Raw genomic sequence first — 22,189 nt, 5'->3', positions numbered from 1 at the left:
AATGACATAACGAGTAATTAGAAATAAATGACATAAACCTTTGGACCAAGGCGTTACGCTTCTTTTCCAAAAGTTTCATCACATATTAGGTGAATCAGATGGTATCAGACGGTATGTATCACGACTGGAGGCGGGAACCGATACAAAACAAATAAAATTGCTGCGATAGTAGCGTACCCGATGACGTCAATAGTCATACAATTGGTTGATTGTGTTGGTAGCGAGGAGTACGGGAAATGGCAAAACGCAGCAACCAATAACGGTACACCACGCACGACGTTCTTCCTCTCGACCAGTCGCGTCGAGAGCTGATGAAAATTGTGTTTCTAGTATGTTCTTCGATCGTTCGACTACTGTACACCGTCAGTTTGATTACATCAGCTAGAGAGTACACAACCGCGGAATTTATATCGGCGAGTGTTATGTATCCAGTCAGTCGTTACCAAACAGTTGGAGGAATGAGACACTCGAGAAAAGACAACTCCGCGTTGTACTTGTGAAACAACACCAGCGAGTTCATCCCGTATTGCATGGCAGATTATGAGCTTGTTAAAGAACGTCGTCATCACGCTGCCTAAGGGCCTGTCCAAGGCGCCTGGCGTCGGTTCCAACGAATTACCGAAATCTCTGACGAAATTTAACTTTTCTATTTCTACTCTGAGTGATAAGTTGAAGATGGAACAAAAGAGAGCCGCCAAGCACGAAGACGTTCCGGACGAAAGCATGCTGTACAAGGCGGATGTGTGCGTTCGAGGGAAGAAACGGAGATTGGATCACTTAACGTGGGAAGAGAAGCTGCAACGGAAGTACGTATAGAAATGAAATAGCTTCTGAAAATAATATAAACAATAGAGTCGTTGAATATAATATTCTAATTATCGATTTTATTCTATAGGAAATTGAAAAATAGAGTCGCAGCTCAAACTTCTCGGGACCGAAAGAAGGCTAAGCTCGATGAACTGGAGGAGACGGTTAGAAATTTAAGAGAACAAAATGAATTGTTGACACAAGAATGCGCCATGTTGAGGTCGCGAAACGAGTCTCTCGTCACCGAAACGAAAAGGTTGAGGAAAGAAAGGGACGTGAAGAACGCGGAAGAATCGATCTGCTCCATGTGCCAGGGTCGTGTCGGCTGTGCTGTGTCCTCGCTGGGATCTACAGTGTCCCCTACCTACCCTCTGCAGCAGGGTGGAACAACACAGCTGGCATCGTCCCTGATGCTAACCCCAGGAGCAGCAATCCTTCTGAAGATACTGACCATCTACCTCCTCTTGAAGAACTGTTTGGTGACCTCCAAGGAGACGATTACATCGAGCGACTCGAAGAACTTGCAGAAAGTCTTCTGCGAGAGGTTACCGCAGAAGTGGAAGCAAATCCTCATCGAACAAATGAACAAGTGAGTATTCAAAAATTATATGAATCTCTAACTACATCAAGTAACATTGTAAGACTATTTTACTTTGCCTATATCGCAGGAATGAATGAATTGTTAGAAAGAGCAAAAAAGATTAATTGTAAATACTATGATTATATAAAATTGTCGATTTTCGTGTCAAAGTATATCTTTTGGCTACAATGAACACTTCATTTGTTTCTAAAGTAATATCGATCATTTACATCTCAGTCTTCCCTTCATTAATGACATACCGATCGTATCTTGTGTAGGTACCAGTCACGAAAAATACCATTGAGAAACGTGACTATTCGAAAGGAGTGGTGGGGGCGACATCAAAAAATGTGGAAGCCAGTAGAGCCTCTAGAAGCATGAGCACGTCCCAATCGTGGCATCCCGTTTCCAGCACTCTCACTACACCTTGTACCGCGAACACAAGCGCACCGGTGTCGATTAAATCGGAAATCGAAGTAAAACAGGAAGTCGATACGCACGATTTGGACACCGTTTACGGCACTTACGACGAGACTACCAATTCCATAACGATTATTTATCCAGGGGACGAAAGCAGCGTGGGCATTCAAGAGTGCGTTCAAGAAGTGAGCACAGACGGCACTAGCTCGACCGAGGACTCATCGTATCTCACGCCCAATTATTATTACACCAATCAATTTTCACCGTCCTACACGTGCACGGATTCTATGTCACCATCAAGCATACATTCCGAAGACACGGATACTGGTTTCACACAAACGAAATTAGATTCCAACGCGTCCGACTGTGGATATGAGTCGCACGGTTCTCCGACGCCTGATACACGTAACAAAAAGGATACGGTGGCCCTATCGGATCTTTGGCACGAGAGTTTCTCAGAGTTATTTCCTACGTTAGCCTGACAGTTGCATTGACTGCAAATGAGGAACGTTGGATAGTCTCTCTGCTGTGTCTGTGATATATTTAAACCGAACTCGAGAATGACGACTGTTTACTTTCGATCAAATATTTCACTTAAGACTTTTTCGTTACACTGATACACACGTGCAACTACATGTACAATTGATTCGTATTTTTATATATGTATTTGTAACGTTAAGTTAATTTAAACAAAAAAAAAACACCTACTCTTTTTTATTTCGTCGTAAAAATTTTGTAATCACGTTTTTGCGCAACGACCGAATGTTTGTGTATATAATATTTATTAAATGTGCTCTTGTAAGATAATAAAGTGGAGTGGTATTGCTGTGCAACAGAATGCCAAATAAAACGAAAAGTTTAACATTCCTTGTTTATCTCTTGTTATTTGTATTCCATGGAGGGAGGGAACTTGGATTACGTTTTGTTCAAGAGAATTACGGATTTTTAATTTTATATTTTTCCTGCTCCTACATTATGTACTTGTGAAATACTTTGTTTTTAATTATCCGATTAGATTTGAGAAATTATCGTGTACTTTCTATTCATATCTAACGTAGATTCCATAAATAATAATCTCAGCGTGATATAGAAACAAACTAACTGATAAGGTTGACAGAACCTCCAAACATCGCATAAACCTGTATCAATGTTATCCTGATTTTTTTTTCTCAAATGGCAGCCGTTTCATTCGGATGTAGCTCTTAACAAATACACTATTAGTAAAAATAAGCTAATAATTAGCACCTTTTATTAATTGTTAGATCATACGGTCAATGTAAAGTACGTGATATAAAATATTCCTGAAAATATTAGCAACAAGCCCTTATCAAGGACAATGGAAGATAACGATGACTGCGAATATCATATTACTTTATCCTTCGCACCACTTCGAACGTCAATGTTCGTGAAAATTTCAGAAGGCTGCTTCGAGTTGCGATAACATGCGTGTATCGCCAAGTACATACTAGTGTTTCATACAACTATAACGATTATCGAACTCTATGCAAGTGGACGAATACGACCAGCCTATAATAAACGATATCGAGCGAAACAGCCTGTTACTTGTTATTATGTTACAAATACTTTCTCCGGTATGTCTTAACCAAACAGCTTGTCGAAACACCCGTGGCAATACGGTTTGTCATTTTGCTCTTTGAAGGTACCTTTGTTCAATTGTTTTAAACAGAACGCGCACACGAAGTGCTCTGGATGGAACTTCCGGAACATCGCGGTTATGCAACGACCTGAAACAAGGACATTTATTAGCACTCGAGTATCATTAACATTCAACGTCATTATAATTAGTGAGAATGCAAATGATCGCGTGGGAACCTGTAATTGGTTTGTGACATCCCGCGCATAACGATCCTCTCTTAGCGTGATAGTGGGTTTCGCAATAGGGGAGACCTTCATGGTCGAAGAACGAGCCTCCTTGGAACTTTTGTCTACAATCCTGCAAGTTGAAAAACGCATACGTCAGCTAAAAAAACTTGCTCGCGAAATGTAGAAACTTATTGGGTGTAAACTTGAATTATTAATGAGAAGTGTATGGTCGCCGTGCATCAGTCCCTTTACATGCATTTATGAATGACTCTGCAACGACCTCAACATAGGAGACAGTGTATCTGTGTATGTGTATGCAACCTGTGTATAGGAGGCTGCCCTATCAATATGCATGATCTAGATTTTCGACAGCTACTTGTATTTGCGTTCAATCAACCGGTTCATCTTATCTCGAATATCTCCATCTTTGAAAGACGCGAACCACTTGCAAGCCTGTTTTTGTTAATCTGGCCCTACACAATCTTGTACTTGAAATTGTACGCGACTGGATTGGAAAAAAAAATAAAAACGAAAGTACGGTCGAGACATTAATGTTTATAGGACAAAATATTGTTCAAAATAAATTGGCACGAACTCGTGCATCAACCAACAGATTGACGACGTCCAGCCAGAGCTGTCCTCGACGAAGACACGTGGCAAGAGCAGCGAACGGAGCCAGCAAAGGCCAACTCTTGTGTCGTGTATGTTTTTGTTTTAATTTTATTTTTATTTTTTTTTCCAGTTTATTTTATTCGTCATACAATAACTAGCAATTGTTATCAAAGCTCGCACGGTTCATCGTTAAAATACTATCTTCCTAAACTAGAAAAATTTGATCTGAAATTGAAATCAATTCGATATTCGAACAAATCTCGCGAATACTATCGAATCTCAAGAATGCCCTAACTATTACGCGTGTGTTTACTGTACATATATTCGTGTGTATGTATGTGTGCGCGCGTGTGTGTGGATGAACGCGTTGATGTCGTACACAAGTCGACGTGAATTTCGAAGCGGAATATACAACACGACGACGTGGTCTGTTTATTCCTCCGTTGGACCGGCTAAATCACCTGTTGGGAAAACGGGGGACGCAGGCTCCGCATTCGTTGGAGCCTGCCAGCATACACATTTAGGGGACAATAGGGCTTTTTACATAAGAAATCGAAACAACGCAACGCGCGACTGTCGCGTTGTTTATGCTTCCTCCTCCTCCTCTTCCTCATCGTCGTCGACGCCGACGCATTTAGGGCAAACGGGTTTGCCCTCCATGGCGTAAAACGACTTGCCAGACACGGGTTTCTTGCAATCCTGTAAGTTTCACCGTATTTAAAGCTACCGATACAATCATCGACCATCAACGATCCTAGAGGCGTCGCTGGAATAGAAACCAACACGTTAAACGATCGATCGTTCCATCTGTACCTACCCTGCAGACGAAACAGTCGGGATGCCACTGGCTGTTCAGGGCAGATATATAATTCTCCATGATGGCGCGATTGCATCCGCCGCACTTCGGGGCGAACATATCGAAATAGTCCTCCCTGCAGTAAGGCTTTCCATCTCGCTCGTGAAAGCCTTCCTCCCCGAATTGTTTGCCGCACTGGGCGCAGAAGAAGTGCTCCGTGTGCCAAGTTTTCTCCAGCGCGGTTACGCATTTCTGAAAATAACAATCGTCGACGTAACACGCTCGAGTTCGGGGAGTCTCGAGTTTTGGCTTACGTCGAGAATAGGGCCGTTGCAGTAGGCGCAACGAGGCGAGAAGAGATTGTGATAGTCGGTCTCGCAGTAGGGTTGACCCTCCCTCTCGAAGAAGTTCCGCGTTCCCAGCTCCTGGTTGCAGTGGGTGCACGTGAAATGTTCAGGGTGCCACGTTTTCCCCAGGGCGGTGATCACCTGAAAGATGAAGGAAACATCCACGTTTCATACGACGAAAAACGACGGCTGAGTTCTTCGGAGATCTTCAGGGTCTATTTACTTGTCCCACGATGGGCTTTTCGCAGGCGCTGCAGCATCCCTTCTGAGTAGTGTTCACACCTTGACGACTCATGTCTGCCTGGAGGTTCCCTAGCATAGAATCCAACTGGTTCTGTTTAGTTTGAGTCGCTGCTGGCTGAGGTGGATAAGGCTCTCCTAATTGCTGTTGGTAGTGATGGGTGGTGTGGGTCTCGGTGATGTGGATCCGCGTTTGCGCCCCCTCGGGTGGCAGCGGGCTCTGGGAGCTCTTGGTGGCTTTGTTGGGCTTCGCGTACGGGGAGTCGGTTACCGTTTGATGCTGATGGGAACCGCTGTTGATCTAACAAGAAAGAAAACGTTTAATCGTGCCTACAGGCGAACTAGGACGAACAAGAGACAGAGGTAGCTCGGAAGAGTTAGCTCGGAAGTCACAAGGAAGAAGAGACTGGACTGCGGAGGCTCAGTGGACGAAGACAACGTACAAGTCCCAGAATGTCAAGGTACCGATAACCGAAGAATCTCTCGAAGGTCCCGCGTGAGTTGACCGATGTCGATTGGCACAGGCGAGCTTGCAGACTGGCTGAAAGCTTTGAGAGATTTCGTGGATCACTATTAACCCCCACCTTCAACGATTTCCCACCCCGGCTCGCACGGAAAATCGGAGGAGACGAGGAAAAGGAAACGATGAAGGAGAGAAGGAGGAGCAGACTGACGGTCGAATGGTGAGATGGCGGAATGGAAGTTATTTTGGTAACCTAGGGAGCCAAGAATGGGCAGGAGTAGTTTTAACAGCGCTGTTTTCTCATTCTATAGTGGCTTTGATAGTAAGCAAACATTACAAAAGCTTATTGCACCCGTGTCCATTAATCGGGGGTGTCCACCGATTGCGCAAAGCGGTTCCCCGAGATTCGCGCGTACCTTAAACTCGGATAGAGAAGCCATCAGATCGTCCAGCTCCTTGGTAGCGTTGCTGGCCGTGTGACCGTTCGTGTAGCCTCTTTGCACCTCGCTGCGATTCAGCGATCCGTGCTGTCTGGAGGGATAACCGTCGTAGATCGGTTGGATCTCGGTCGACGTTTCCTGAATGGTGACCTTAACCCTTCCGTCGGAAGAGTAATCCCTGATCGAGAATATCGCGTTTAGAATGAAATTAGAGTCCAGCTATCTTCCTCTAGGAGGGATCTTTGTTGCTCACCCATTGGGAACAGCTGTGCTCAGCTCCTCCAGCAACGAGTCCACGGTGGGCCTGGAGGCTGACATGCTGCTCGGAGAACGAAGCATCGGACTAGAGTCTCCATTCATTCCTCCCGAGGACACGCGATTCTCTACAATCATCGACATTTCATAGTCACCTTTAACATTGACCTCGCCACTCCTCGACCTCTTAGATCGAGGCTACCGTGCGACGTAGCTGGGATATATTTATCGGAAGCAGAACATTCACGTAGAAATCTATCGAGAGGGAGCGTTGAGGCGAAACGGAGCCGAGATAGAAAATGAAAGTGTGCGAACTACCGGATATCTGGTTATCTATTTTGTGTATCTGGCTGTTATAGCAATGGAACGTGTTGACTCACTGCACCGTGATTTATTAACACTAGAACTTAATTAATAAAGTGCTTTTGAAATTAGTTGCTTTTCAGAATTAATTTGCGTTGATTATTGTTTCTCATTTAGTTTAAAAGGTATTGCAGTATCTATGATTACTGGGAATTCCACCGTTAATTCAGACCACCCAACCAATGGATGACTATGGTTGTTGTAAACTTGACGCGAAAATAGGATGCTGACCTCTTTCTTGATAATTCGCACTGTAATGTGCGTTGCTCAGGTCTTGAAGCAGGGTGTCCAGCTCCGAGAGGTTGTTGTTCAGAGATGGCATTTTCCCACCGCCGCTGCTTTTGGCGATGGTCTCCTCGATGGCCTCACGATTCTGGTAAGTCGGCTACAACAACTCCCTTATTTTACCACGCGATTAATATCAAGCCTAATCTATATATTTTGCAAGCATTCAACGTTAACATGCTCTAACGAAATCTCGATTCTTCCATTTATATTAGGTTGTTCCGAAAGTTTCTTTCGCGAGTTGCACTCAATTATTTTACGTGGTCGTGTTTATATAAATGTATGTATATAAATAGACAATCTAATTACATAGATATTCATGTTGTAACAGTAATGGAGCAAAATGAATCGTGCACGATTCAGTGATGTAACATAAAACATAAACTATTGTGCATGTATTACTTATTAATAAAGCGAAAGAAACTTTTCGGACAACCTAAATATATCAAGAGACGGAATAGCTTCCAAGTTCAAACGCTACCTCAAGTACCTTTGGGGTACAGTATCGTTTCGAAATAAGCAACTCGCTATCCCCATCTTTTGTTTCAAGTCGTCCGCCGAGTGAGAGATCCGAAAAGAAGCGAGATGTCCGTGAAAGCGAGAAGCCGGATTAGTGGAAAGAGCACAGAACATGCGTAATATTTTCTTTTTCTCCAGCGTGTGTACTCTACTGTTGTCGTAGTTGTCATACTGTTTGTCGTATGTAGTTTGCCGCTACAAGGAACCCCCTGTATTTTCTACAGGGTTGCTTATTTCGAGACAATGCTGGATTCTAGTTTACAATTTTTTCAACGAATAAATATGCGTGCAATACCAGCCTGGAAAAAATAATGCAAAAAGATTTAAAAATCCTTGGCGGTATACGAAGTGACTCCTTTCGGTTAGAACAACAGTAACGAATGGTAATATTTGTGGAGAGTCCGACTTCTAATTAACTGTCGCCGAGACACGTAAATTTAGATTCGTCCAGGCCTCTCCGAAAAGAAAAATAACCGATGCTCCTCGTCGTTGGCCCCTCCGTTCAGGAAAAAGCGCTCTGAACGGTCTGCCAAGTTCCCGCGAAAGCATATTATTTCAAAACATGATGTCACTAAAGGCCACACGGCTTTTGTAAATACATTATCGATCAGGTGGACGGGCGCGGAGGACAAGGCGTCATACACTTTTAATAGAAACATGCCCGCCAAACAGATTACCGAGAGATTTTCGCGTTCGTTGCAAAATCCTCGTCGAGAATCGCCACGAATTTGCTCCGCGGTGTTTATCACTCCTAGCCATGTTCTAACTGGTAAAGGAGCACAAAAGGAAACGAGTAGAGCATCTACATCTACATCTACATCTACATCTGTATCTGTATCTGTATCTATATCTAGCGAATTTTTTTAAGCGAGGTGACGCTTCAGTTCTTAGACGATAACGATTAGGGGGATTCGCGATCGAAAAAATTGGCGATAACGTGGCAAAACGATACACCCCGATGGTGGAAAGTAGGTTGCACGGTGAGTTGTCCGTCCAAAAATATCCATAGGCGAAACATGTCGCGGTACATCGAATCCTGCGAGCACCCCGGTTAGAATCTCTCGCGAGATCTCGTTCCTCGGAACTCTCGAATCGTGCCCTGCGCTCCAAGGTTGCTGGATCGAAAAATAAACACGGGCCTGCGAGCTCGAGGAACTCGATAAATCGTGGGTTCGCCGCAGAGATGAAAGTCGGTCAGATCTATCTCCCCGCATGTTGAGAGCCCTCTAAAAACATTCTGGTCGCGTTTAATATCATGACGATCTTGCGAAGACGAGGAAATTAGATACGCGTACGAGGACAATTTCGTGTATACTTTTGGACCACAAAGATCGAGCCGAGGTTCGAATAAACAGAAAGAATGTAGGCCTTCATCGAGCTCAAAACAACTTTGATAAGGAATATGCAATATAAATTCCTTGTGAGAGTCCCGTACTAGAATTTTTCCAATTTGTACAATTTAATCAAGAATCTAAACAAAGTTTCCTCGAGTTTTTCCCGGGATCTAGCGTGCATTGCTCGAGAGAATCGACGCTTTGTGTGCGCAGCTTATGCAACGTCCTCGAAAACGCATCGCACCAGTGCCTCGTATAATCGTAGCATTTATAATCGTTTTTCCTTCGTGCTAAGTTCGAATCAAAGGGATCGAACTTTGTTGCAGCGTATCCACGGGCTCGATTTTTCGAAGCTTGCCGTCGAGACGCGTCGCGACACCACGAGTCGTTCCAACGAGAGTAACGCCGGCACAAATGTCGTGTTTTATGATTTACGTCAGGAACGTTCGTCAGACCGTGAAAACAATTATCCCTGCGGAGGACAGGCGACGCGCATAAATCGCGAGCGTTTTGTCACTGCCTAGACAACGTTCGTTACGTATCGCGACGAATTTTTCATGGGAACCGTTTCACCCCGAACTTTGTACTCGGTGTATCGTTTTTTTTTTGTTTTATTTGGGCGATTTGGGACGACGATGGCTGGTGGGCGCGATAAAATCTATTTACGAGCACCAAGGATGTTCGAAAAGGCATTTAATATATTTACCGGCGTGTTCAAGGAGATCCTGGCGTCTCCTTCTCGAGAGACGATCGAGTTCCGAGGAGAAATAAATCGAGAGTTTACGGGAGAAAAGGCTACACTTCTATTCTATCTCTAGTGGAATTTAATTAAATTTTATTCTTTTTCTTTTCTTGTTCGAGGAGTTCATACTTGCCATCTGTTTGAAAGTGTTCCCGTTTAAACAGCCCATCCTGTATACGTTCGCTAGGTTGGACACATTTGTTGGAACATGTGTACAACTTTCGATCGTTGTCTCCCCCTTCTCTTCCTAAATAATTACACGCGTTGCACGCTCGTCACCGTAAAACATTTAAATAATGACACAGTTGTTTCTCACGGTGACTGCGACATCGGCGCAATCAATGGCGTCGGTACAAGAGGAGAAACTAGGAGACACCATCAGGGAGTAAGTCATTAAAACAATTATCTATAAAATATCCATTTCCTTCTACTATCCAATGAGAATCAGCTTAAAAGGTCAGGAAAATAAACCTATAATTTAGACAAGATATCCGCTAATTATGATGATTGAAATGCTAATGTATTTTACTTTTCTGTTTACTCTTTCTATATTATGTAATCCATACGTATACTTCCATAATCGTTACCAACAACTTCTATGCTATTTAAACAATTATTTTAAATTATTTATTATTTATTATTTCCCCTACCATCGAATCCAATATTTCGTGGCATACGATTGGCTACTATACCAAATCTACTATACCAAATCTACTATACCAAACATAAGTATAGATCACAGGCGATTCCTCTTCACAGTCTGGCCCGCGAGACCAGCCAATCTCCTTAAAACGATCGAGACATTGGACACGAAGAGAACGGGGCAATTAATTTTCGGATGAAGTTGTAGTTTCTAGTAATGTATCGGTTTTGGCAGTTTCCAACTGTGCAGTTGGCTCGCGCGAGTCCGGTTTTCCGCTCGCTAGAGAAACGGGACATTTTTACGGTCATAGTCGAACGTCCTATAGCTGAATAATAGATAAACATCGGTCGCTTCTACGCGGAAGAATCGATAGCTCGACGGGGAACGTAACAGGTGTTCCGCGGGAAACGATCGATCATAGTTTAAACTCCCCCCGCGAGAACTCGCGTTTTATGCAAAACCCTTTTATCTCGTGTTTATGATTTCCGTTCGAGCGCTTTATTTCGTCTTTCCGAAACGAAACCGACGACAAACATAACGATAAAACGCGAATAGCTTGTCAGGGTTTCCTCGCGATTCTCTCTTTCGCTTTAGGGACATCTTAAGTGGGTATTTTTAACGCTCGAGTCCTTCCAAATGAGCCAAATTTCGTTTACGCGTGTATATGTTTAACCTTTCCGAATTAATGTATAACCTTTGTGCTGAATTATATAATAAAGAAAATTCTGTGTGACGGTATAATTTCTTTAACACTAAACCTACCGACGTTTGTATCTAGTTTTACTGTGATCGGTCAAACGACTGTTTTTTAAGCTACGTTAAGATGCCCATATCTCAAAAAACATTACAGCAATTAAAATAATGCTGCTACATATTTTTCCCACCATCCCTAATGTTCCTTCCGCATATCCACCCCGGGTTGCGAACCTCTCCTTCAACTTGAACCCTCGGAACACCAATTTAAGCGCAGTTAAAAGGTTAAGGTCGGCAAAGATTCCCTGTAACAGGTCAATTTTCCTCGCGAAGAACGTGTCCCGCCAATGATCGCCGATAAGAACGAACGGCGTGGAATTCGACGCGATTAATCATCGTGACGGAACGACCATACGTCAAAATCAATTGAGCGTGGAAAAGCGAATCAGCGTCGCGGCTCGAATCCAAGTTGAAAATTCCGTTGGGAAACGGGACGACGGTTTTTTGGATTCGATTCGGTTGATTAAGGGCGTTCAAGTTTTTCCTAGAATCGTCGGCCATCTTGTTTGGCGAGTCTTCGTGAAATCGCAGGGGAAACACGAATTGGACGCCGCGGTAACCTGAGCCTACTTCTGCCCGCGGTATCCGATTTTTTTTTTCTCCACGGGAGTTTTTCTGGCCGAGCGAGTCTACGGGCGATATCGATTCTAATTTTAGCCACTCCCTTGCGTCATCCGCGCGTAGCCTGGAATGTATCTATTTTGCACGGTGCCTCGTTCCGCGAGCGTGCCTCGATTACCTCTGAAATTGGAAGAAAACGACGGATTTTATTTTCGAACGCGTGGGAGGCGAAGCACTCGGCTCGACTCTGTTGTTGCAACGAGCCGTGCGACACCCGTTTTCAACGCTAAAAATATTTTGGAAAATCGATACGAAATAACGCTCAGAAATGAAGGCGTTCGATCGATAAGAATCGAACGTGCTGATGGGGTCAAGCCAGTGTTTATAATACGACAAGATATTAATCGTTAATCTATTAAGTCTCTGGTAACATTTCCATTTGTTTCTATAATAAAACCATACGACTTTTAATTGCTCCTCAATCACATACTTTAGGACAGCATACATACAAATTGTAAACGTAACAAAATGGTAGGTAAATATTTCTATTCAAACTACGATAATATATGTACGAATATGAAGGCACAGAATTAGTTTCTGCACCTAACATTAACGAGATAAAAACTGAATCAACAGCTTCAATGAGAACGTGGCAGGAGTATAGGTTAAAAGAGAGACACGATCGAGTTCGATAAGGGCCAGTTCGAGAGCACTTGTATTTAAATGTAATTCATATTATTAAACCTATCCGTTTGCTTAACTATCCCGATTTCCGTGAATGTCATCGAGCAGACATTTCCGCGACTGCCACTATTTCGAGACATTATGGAAAACCGAGCGAAGGTCATCGTGAGATTTAAAACAATCCCCGAATCGCAAACTACGTGTCACCCTCGCCATCTATCTCAGAACGCTTTGAATAACCGAGACTTCCGAAGATCTGTCGATAAACGACGCGAAAACGTAGTTCCCAGGTTGCGACGAAAAGAATTTATCGTGTATCGTGAATCGTTTTTACCGACGCCTTCGACGTTTTTAGACGGTGGATATAATCTTGTAAACAAAATGAGGTATTCAGGCTCGAAAGACGCTTGACCCGCCATTAAATCCAACATGGCGGACCAAACAGGCTTCCCGCGCATGTTCCTTATAATATACTTTGTTGCCAGCTACAATTCGGCACTTTAGAGGTTAAACTATGTTATGGTATCTGGTTTATTCAAGCTTCTACGAAATACTGAATTCTATTTACGAGTATTAATGCTTTCGTTTATCTGACAACCTAATCCCTTCACTTGGGGAACACTAGACCTGTCCAAACCTGTTTACATGACAGTCGTATAGATAAGTTCTTAGGAAACCCAATGACGTCGCAAACAGTTGCAACAGTTTTCTATTTCGGATGGAAACGTATCAGACAACTGTTAGACTGGACTTATTGTCTATAGCGTAGGTTTCTTCATGCGTTACGAACAAATTATTGACGTTCGATGATCGCTTGATAAAACAAACAAAGTTTATGTACTTACCGATTGCGGCGGAAGAGGCGAAGTTCGATTATCGTACGATCTGTATGCAGTCGTTCGTGCACCGTTCAATGATCCATAACCAGGAGTCGCGTTGCTACCCACATGATTTCCTTCCGACGAGACAGTATTTTGCAGGTCTGCCAGCAACGCATCTGAAATCAGAAAATTCACTGCTGTAAACGACGTCGAGAAGCGTCTTTAATTATTCTTAACCGTCGTAGGAAGATTTAATTGAAAGATCTTTGCTTCTGGGTGAAACTAATTGTCTATTTAGAAATAACTCGAGGTTGAATCTCACGTTATACCATGGAAATAATTGTGCAGTTGATGATGCACACGCAATCAAATTTCTTTATCGTTTAAGAGTGGAACACGAGGCGTGAGATCTGTTCGCAAAACGATGCCATGTTTTCCCAACAGGTGTCTCACGACTTCGCACTTATTCGAAATTTGTCAGTTCTCAAACTGTTATGTTTATAAATAGGATTGCTCGCGTGGCTTTCGAAAAGCTTTAGCATTTTAGAAATATATATTTCTCACTGGTTCTTACGTCTTACCAGCCAAGACGTGCTTGTAAATATTTGTATACTTCGCCTAATGTTTGTTTAGGTACTAGAGGTGACGTACAGGGTGCGAGACAATTTCCCCTTTCTTTGAATATCGCTAAAATAACTATTACCATTACTAAAATGACAATCATGGGCTTATTGTTGAAAAGAAAGCATATATTCGCGGCCACTACAGATACCTTGGGACAGTGCAACGAAAAAGAATAACGATGACGCACGAGCATTGTCTAGTAAGCAAAACCCCAAGTGAAACAGAGAAGACGCCTCGACGACACGAGCTCAAGAAAGCTGAATATTTACCAAGGCTCAGAAGATTGGTTTCTGTTTTCTCAGTATTGTACACCTCGTAGAGATTTTCGATCTCGATCCGGGACTCGCATTCTGCTTCCATCTCGAGACAAATCGCGCGACACACCCACTGTTCCGAGAACGTCGAACTCTGATACGGATTTCCGGTTGAATCAAAATCACGAACAGAGATGTTTGCGAAATCGTCGCGACCGTGTCACTCTTCGCGAATTACTCACGATCTAAAGAACAGACTCGAGTAACAGCGACACTGAACCAACGATAACGATCTCTCGCTGATATTTCCAAAATCGTATCGTTTCTCGCGCAAAGAGATTATACATGGAAAATCTGCGTTCAGAAATTCCCATGGGACGAACGACGACACAGTACTTCCTTTGTGTTTTTACGGGAACAAGCACTGATAACAGAACCGATAGATAGTGTCACGTGTCGCGGCAGGAATGTCGAGCGGACTCGTACGCGTCAAGTACGATCGGCAAAACGGTACTGATTGTCAATAAAGTTCTCGGTAAAGTGACCGGCTTCGGCAGCCTGGAGGAGGCAGGCTGGAGAAGGAGGAGGAACAGAAGATGGAGGGAGTATTCTCATAATAAGGGAAGTAGAAACGCGATGCTGGCTTCGAGGTGAAGGAAAAGCAGCCTAGTCGGCTTCGTGGATACGAAGAAACGCGTCGCATCGGAACCTGTACACACGGCAATCCCGAATCGAGCAACTGCACACGGTTTTTCGTAGAATACGAAGTATTCCCCGAACTAACTTGCATGGGAATATTCTACGAAATTTCTAGAATGCTAAGGTCAACGTAACAGTGCCTTCCATTTATCGACCGTGGATATTATACTTCGCGATCGACAGGCCGATAATTCGAATCTACGAATAGAGGACGCAGCCCTCCAGGGGGCCCCTAAAAATATTGAGGTTATGATGCATCTCTTCTACATTTAGCTCTATCCTAACTGAAGTGTAAACTGCGAGGAAGAAGCCGGTCCGAGAGAGATGCAAGATGAGTGGTTCCGGTGGTACTATCCTATAGCAAACTTATGTGCGGAGGGAGAACAGACTCCTCTTTGTTTGAATTTCGCGGCACTCTAGGAATTATTTACAGATTATGTACAGATTTGAACTTTATTTCCTTTTTATTTATATATAAAACGATAGAAACATTAATAATAATGACATAATAATAAAATAGTATACATAATTTACATACCATAATTTAGATCATACAAATATATACAATTTGGTATAGAGCTAAATTTTATTATTTGTCACAATTCAATTTATATTGTATTTATCCAATTTTATGCGGAAAAGAATCTGAAAGTAACTCACTCGACAATGCTCAGCGATGCTCGGGTAGGTTACGTTACGGCGTACGTTTGTTCCCCCTCTACAAATAAATTTGCTATAGGATGATACCGGAACCACCCATTTTGCATTTCTCTCGAACCTTCGTCGCCTCTACTTCTTCCTACAGTTGTTCACACTCCAGTTAGGATAAGCTCAATGATCTACTATTTTTGAACATACAGGATGTCCCAAAAATGTTGTAACACCTTGAAAGGGGTGGTTCAGGAGGTGATTTGAAACAACTTTTTCCTTAGCGAAAATGTTGTCCGAGGTTTCGTTAAAGAGATATTAAGCGAAAACCCCGGCCAATCAGAGCGCGAGTATGCCGGTTAAGCGCAGGCTACGCGATAGGCGGCGGCGCTCATACGCTACCGCGACCGCTCCATCGGCATCCTCGCGCTCTGATTGGTCAGTGTTTTCCGTTAATATCTCTTCAACGAAACCTCGGACAACATTTTCGCTAAGGAAAAAGTTGTTTCAAATCACCCCCCGAACCACCCCTTTCAAGGTGTTACAACATTTTTGGGACATCCTGTATTTTGATAGGTATTATAGCCAATGTAATTTCGAATTGTGCCACGCAACGAACGGTGGCCGTACGCTTGAATGAGATGCAGACGTTGACAAAAAGCCTGCCAAGCTTCCTCGAACCTATTTCGTGCTTCTGAATCATACGCGGTCAATTCGGACATTAATATTGCGCGACAAGCTTAACGCAATATGGTCGCGAGTAAGCGATGTCTTAGACACCTGGTAACGGGACTCCATGAACGATAAATCGTGAATCGCAACTCGAATCTAGAATCTAGCCTTGGCACAAGCAGAAAGGACAGCCTCGACTGACGAGTGCACTTGACACAATCGTCGACCATTAGGGGTAATTGTTGAATAACATGAAAGTTCTTACTAAAAACCCTTCCAAAGCTTCGTTATTGTTCTATGAACAATTCCAAATAGGAACGAGGCAAACGATGTCGAAATTAATAATTAGTATGGTTATCGTATAATCGGGCGTTAACTCGTACACTACAGCTACTTACTGATGTATCGTTCCCAGCGTGCGTGTTTTTGAATCGTCGCCAAACGAACCGGTGAGATCGGTGACACAGGTCTCATAACGTCGGTCATATTATTGCTCTCTTAATAACGCAGCATTAAATTCTATCCGAACAGCGGGAATTTTATTCTCGATCGCGCCAAGAATACGAACAACCGCGGAGAACGAAACAAAAACAATCGCAAACGATCACTTTCGTCTATCCAAGTCTCGAAATCACCAGACACTGATTTCCGTGGGTCTTACAACCGGACATATAAACACGGAGGAAGGTTAACGACGATTACGAGATCGCTATCCGTACAGAGAAAACGTTAAAAATAAACTCCATCTGTTGCCAATTACGTTTACGATGGACTTTGCGTAGAATCGAAAAACCACGGCGACACGTGCTTTTTCGCGAGAGTTACGAAAATAAACGTTCCCCTTCGAGTCGAATTATTCCCAATGAAGATAATTATATCGCGATGTATCGAACGTGTCTCGATGGATTTGTAAAGGAAAATAATAATGGGAAGAGAAATATGAGAACAAGACGAAATCTCGTGCTAGATCGAACGAATAGAAGTCGTCGGAGTAGAAGCAATGACTATTACGAAATGAATAGCTATATTTCCGCACTCTAGCAACGATCTGAAATTACGGGGGCTCCTCTGTACCCTTATATCCTGTCACGTGCGAGTATCAAAAGAAAATGAGCTTCGCGAGTAGATTGTCGATACAAGTTAGAAACCACGTACACATGTGTTTGCGGGATCAGACGAAACTGGCAGCACGTGTTGTTTCTTGAGCTGCATTTAGAGGATCTATTACGTGAATTCATCTCCTCCCCTTCCAACTATCGCTGTCTGTTTCTCTCTCTCGTTAACCTTGTTGCTGTGCTTTTCTATTGCACTTATTTTCAAGGGTCAATTTGTATTGAAGATCACGAAGCCTATAAAGGTAAAAAGTTGAATTTATATCTATACTTTAAAATAAACTTGAAACTGAAATGATCCGCACATGTTTCTTTATTTTATCTGGCTCGCTAGCAGAAATTGTTGTGCACCACTAACCTACATATTCACAATGACGACAAGCTTCTCAAAAATAACCCTGATCACCGAAACTACTCGCTGTTTCTCCAGCTGCTTTGGTTTTAGCATTTTCTATCGCCATGTCACGAACTAACCTTCTTCTAAAGAAAAGTACTAAATGAGAAATCGATTAGCACTAAGGCATGGAGATGAAAGAAATGGTGTCATAAATGCATCAAATCCAGAACGTTTTGTTCCATTAACTTAAAGTAAGAATCGATAGAGGGCCACACGACCTACGTCAACATTCTGCAATATCTACAACGGTTGTCGTTCTCAACGACACACTGGAATGAATTGCAACAAAAAACTTGCGAATTAAGCAAAATTGCTACGATATCACGATCGACGGCCATTTCGTACAATTGTTGTGTTGAACCCACTGACGCAATACATCGAACGAATGTGTAGGAAGTCGAATCACGCAATCTATGCCCAATATGGACGTGCGTAGATCAACCTGGATCAACCGACACGTTTCCTCGAGGAGGAACAAGAGGTGAGGTGCCTACGCGCGTTTACCTTGGATCACAGAGTGATCTTCAACGTAATGATATTCATGGCAAGCAGGTGCAGTTTCCGGAAATATCTAAATCTGAAACTGATTTCAATAGTCTAGTACATTCTAATTAGAAGTATAAGCATGGGTATCTTTATAGCTAAAGATGGAAAGTAGCTGAATCTTTCTAATTAACAGAAAGAGGTATATTATATACGTCGTAATAAAAGTATGACAATTGTGTAGGTTAGGTTAGTTTTTAGTCGAGTATCGTCGATAATGCTAAATCTGGTGTTGATAAGGTAGCACGCTACCCTGAAATCGTTATTAATATGTCCACGAGATGGCACAAGTTCGAGGATCGGTACACAGTAAAGCAGATGCTTGAGATCTATGCAGTTCATCACACTTGTTGCCATGTGAAGGGAAAGTCAGCTGCTTCAGCACCAACCAAGACACCAGCCCAAAACAGAAGGGTCTCGATTGGTATCGAAGGTGGTAACTTTCTCCTTCTACGGTAAACATCTCGAGCGATTACTTTGCATACTTTTAATTCGAACTCGATTGCAACGGTCCTTTACGTATATGTTTCCATAAAGAGATCGCTGGTAAATAATGACTTCGACAATTATTTCAGAAGGTTTAGTGTCAAGGCAACCCACGTCGTAGGTGAAAGGTATTCCAAAAAAATCGCGCGAACTGATGCAACGTGAGTCATCCTTTCGGGCAGAATTAAATGTGCAGCTCAAAAATAATTATGAAATATACGATAAGACTGACATGCTCTTTAATGTTTGTTTAGAATGCATTTTTTCTGACCCATATCGTTGACGCAATCTGCACGGAAAATTGTTTTTATAAAATCGCGAAATCGCGTCAAATTCGATACGCGATTGCATAAACTAGTTTGCGCGTTAACCTTTGAAAATATGCCAGAAATATCGTTTCGACAGTGGTTCAAGAGCAAAATAATTCGTCTGGATGCAAATAAAATTAGATAATCGTTCGTGGTTTCCGCTGAATCCTATTACTGAATATTACTTAACTTAATCGTATCGTTTTTACGATTGAGGTAACGATTACGTGTACCACTCAAATAACGAGTCTAAAACGTTTCAAAGCGCGTCATAAACTGACAAAAAAAAAAAAAAATAATAATAATTCCCATCCCAGGCAATTGATCTTAATTTAAAAGTCCGTCAGTGTGCATTACCGCGCACAAAGTCACGCGTTAGCGCAAAACATGCAGCCAGATACGAATGAATCCGGTAAACAAATGCCTCGACGCTAACTTTATAAAGAATGAACACCGAGAACAATTTCTAAATCATAATTCTGCTCAGTATCCTTATTACGCATGCAAAGAGGTCGCATATGTGCACGCAAGCATCTACAACCATTAGAAATAATTCTCTAGTGTCCGCTCTTTTATACCACTGCTTAAGAAAAAAAAAAATTAACAACACGTTAGAATTCGTATAAAACACGGAACGCAATTATGAGTAATCTGAAACTCACATCCAGGGCAAGAACCCTTTTTGACGGTGATTTTGTAGGGTTGATAGAAAGCGCCGGGATCTACTTTTCCGTACATCGTTCGATCCATCGCGATATCTATCTTCTCTTAAAGCACCACTTGTAAATTATCGCACCAGGTATCCATTAACTTTTTTTTACCACGCGCGCAAAGAGCCACGAGTTTGTCACGTACACGTACAAATAAGCATACTATTATGCACCACTTTTACCGCGGCAATGCTTCTCGTCGCGGTTTATCGAGCTGTGTGGATCGATCAGTGGTGGGGCGAGATGATGCACGCATCGAACGACCACTTGTTGAATGCCGTCTACGAATTTCATGCGTATAAGATCATGTTAGCTTAGATTGCTTCGTTGACACGTTAACCTCTTGAAGGACATTGACACATGCGTGTCCTTTAATTATTTACAGTTACGATGCCTTCCAAACAATTCATTCAAAATTCATCCCTCAAGAGGTTAAACCTTGGAAAACGACAATGAACTCTTCGTTCATGTGGCGTTGGTCCTTGGAGACCGATATTCGGCTTGTCATTTCGACGACATTATCAAATTTAAGAAACTAATTTTCATGGAACAATTCATGGAAACATTTCAACGCGTATCAACTTCTGTTTATACTTTGCATGGCAAAGCACCTAGCATTAAACATTGTTTGCCACTTGAACGAAAAGTATAGCAAATTTGGGTCCACGTCCAACGTATTTATTTATCTGTTCCATCGATCGTTATTCCATTAGAAAGTTCCAATGTCCCAGTACACTTTCAGGTTTAATTTTAATTGCGCACCACGTAGCCTAACGTTGAACTTTATACAAAAAAGCGTTCTCTGTGTTTCAGTAACACCACTGATGATTGAAAGCACGATGACGACGACACGGGTTTGAGTGGTATGTATCAACTGTCTGTAAGGGACCGTACTTGACCAAAGGAAAATGAGAAGTTCAAACGTGCAAGTGTATTTCAGGCGCTCGCCCGCGTCGCCGTCTCGTCGATCCTCTCCCCGCATCTCCAAAAACACGAGTAGGACAACGCCACGGTGAAATACACTAAAAATACGTAGAATCGTTGGCACGCAACACCTCTCTGCAGACTTTAAAATGTTACCCGCGTACCTTAGGGGCAGTTTCTTCCGGTATAACGCATCAAGCGCATCATACAAGATTTCTTTAACGTTTCGGACATTTTTTCCCAATAAATAACGTTCAAATAAAATATAGAACCAAAGACATATAAATTCTGTAACGTTTCGATTAAAGTTCGAAAGCGTCATCCATCATTCCATAATCGCGGTAAGTTCATTTTAGGATAACGATCGATCGAATAAATTGGTAACGTTAATCGAGACGAAGTTATAAATAAATCTGATGTACATTCACCGTAAACGAGTACGATTTATTCATAACTTGTTTTATAGCGATCTGTATATCCTATAAAAAGGAGTAAGTTTCGTTAATTTTTAATTAAATCCTACATATGTGCAATCCTATGTATGCGCCTATACGGTTCATGATAACGCCAAGTACCCTGCGCTTTTACAATTAATCGTACATTATTCGTGTTTTCAATGCTCTCCAACTAAATTTCATAAGTAATTTCTTCTCATTTTACATTTGATAAATTTCTCACCGATGAGCAAATAAAAATTAATTCATCGATGCTGCACTTACGAAATTTCATGCTAGGCAGAAACAATGATACAAATACTTATTTACAATTGTTAATACATCGTTGTAGGAGTAAGATAATAAAATATGTGAACGAAACCTATGTCAACTTAATAAATTGTATGAATACATCGAGTTCTGTGATGATTTTGACAGGCTGAGTGATTCAATGTTGAGGTTAGTTCACGTATTTTGTGATTAATTTCAAACTTACTCACCTAAATCATCCATACTTGATATACGTTCACTGTATACGCACTGTTGGTCGAATTTCACTCGAACTTTAACGTTTTCGATACTGAATATGAATAAAATACGTTGAACTTGGATACCCAACTTGTACGGGTTGGGCAAACTAAATATCAAATATGGAGAATCGGTTTACACTAGTTTACAGCCGCCAACATCAACTTTCTGTTATCTCATCTAACCTTCATACGATGCGATGTATTCCCCGCTCAATTCGAATAAAATATTCAAATACAACGATTACAATCACGAAACTAGTATAAATAAAACAATTGTTATATTTAATGATAATGTAGAATACTGTAGATCAATATAAATATTTGTATCAAACGTGTTTCTTCGCGTATATTCTTAACAG

At 42.1% G+C, this 22,189-nt stretch overlaps 2 protein-coding genes and 1 long non-coding RNA gene across 10 annotated transcripts; 2 read left to right on the top strand and 1 right to left on the bottom strand.

The window, feature by feature from the left end:
- The first annotated feature begins 273 nt into the window (after positions 1-273).
- Positions 274-1,901, top strand: LOC128879569 (X-box-binding protein 1). Its single transcript, XM_054128858.1, has 3 exons — positions 274-806; positions 896-1,396; positions 1,666-1,901. The coding sequence occupies exons 1-3, from the start codon at positions 541-543 to the stop codon at positions 1,766-1,768; spliced, it is 870 nt and encodes a 289-aa protein (XP_053984833.1). The 5' UTR covers positions 274-540; the 3' UTR covers positions 1,769-1,901.
- Positions 1,902-3,024: 1,123 nt separating this feature from the next.
- On the bottom strand, positions 3,025-22,061 carry LOC128879566 (leupaxin). Of its 7 annotated transcripts, none has more exons than XM_054128851.1 (10): positions 21,801-22,061; positions 13,514-13,665; positions 7,379-7,532; positions 6,783-6,912; positions 6,506-6,707; positions 5,610-5,927; positions 5,354-5,527; positions 5,061-5,291; positions 3,641-3,761; positions 3,025-3,552 (listed from the first exon to the last, which is right to left on the bottom strand). In XM_054128851.1, exons 1-10 carry the CDS (start codon positions 21,811-21,813, stop codon positions 3,407-3,409), a joined length of 1,641 nt encoding a protein of 546 aa, XP_053984826.1. In that variant the 5' UTR covers positions 21,814-22,061; the 3' UTR covers positions 3,025-3,406. The 7 variants fall into 7 exon arrangements, with proteins under 7 accessions (XP_053984826.1, XP_053984825.1, XP_053984827.1 ...); XM_054128850.1 differs by lacking the exon at positions 21,801-22,061 and adding an exon at positions 19,895-20,209; XM_054128852.1 differs by lacking the exon at positions 21,801-22,061 and adding an exon at positions 17,542-17,683.
- On the top strand, positions 17,662-21,793 carry LOC128879571 (uncharacterized). 2 transcript variants are annotated; one of them, XR_008457660.1, is made up of 3 exons: positions 17,662-17,743; positions 20,756-20,805; positions 20,883-21,793. It is a non-coding gene; the product is annotated as an uncharacterized LOC128879571 (long non-coding RNA). The 2 variants fall into 2 exon arrangements; XR_008457659.1 differs by lacking the exon at positions 17,662-17,743 and adding an exon at positions 18,145-18,376.
- Positions 22,062-22,189: the final 128 nt, after the last annotated feature.

The sequence above is a fragment of the Hylaeus volcanicus genome, chromosome 7, assembly GCF_026283585.1.
Source record: "Hylaeus volcanicus isolate JK05 chromosome 7, UHH_iyHylVolc1.0_haploid, whole genome shotgun sequence".
Lineage (NCBI taxonomy): Eukaryota > Metazoa > Arthropoda > Insecta > Hymenoptera > Colletidae > Hylaeus > Hylaeus volcanicus.
This window is presented reverse-complemented; position numbering and strand designations above follow the sequence as displayed.

Excerpts from the sequence above, each read along its gene's own strand:
- LOC128879569 (XM_054128858.1), top strand. The coding sequence starts at position 541 with ATGAGCTTGTTAAAGAACGTCGTCATCACGCTGCCTAAGGGCCTGTCC. Across the intron at positions 807-895 it reads GAAGAGAAGCTGCAACGGAA|GAAATTGAAAAATAGAGTCG; the intron begins GTACGTATAGAA and ends TTTATTCTATAG. Across the intron at positions 1,397-1,665 it reads CTCATCGAACAAATGAACAA|GTACCAGTCACGAAAAATAC; the intron begins GTGAGTATTCAA and ends TATCTTGTGTAG.
- LOC128879566 (XM_054128848.1), bottom strand. The coding sequence starts at position 14,473 with ATGGAAGCAGAATGCGAGTCCCGGATCGAGATCGAAAATCTCTACGAG. Across the intron at positions 13,666-14,382 it reads AACCAATCTTCTGAGCCTTG|ATGCGTTGCTGGCAGACCTG; the intron begins GTAAATATTCAG and ends TTCTGATTTCAG. Across the intron at positions 6,913-7,378 it reads TGCGAATTATCAAGAAAGAG|AGAATCGCGTGTCCTCGGGA; the intron begins GTCAGCATCCTA and ends CGATGATTGTAG.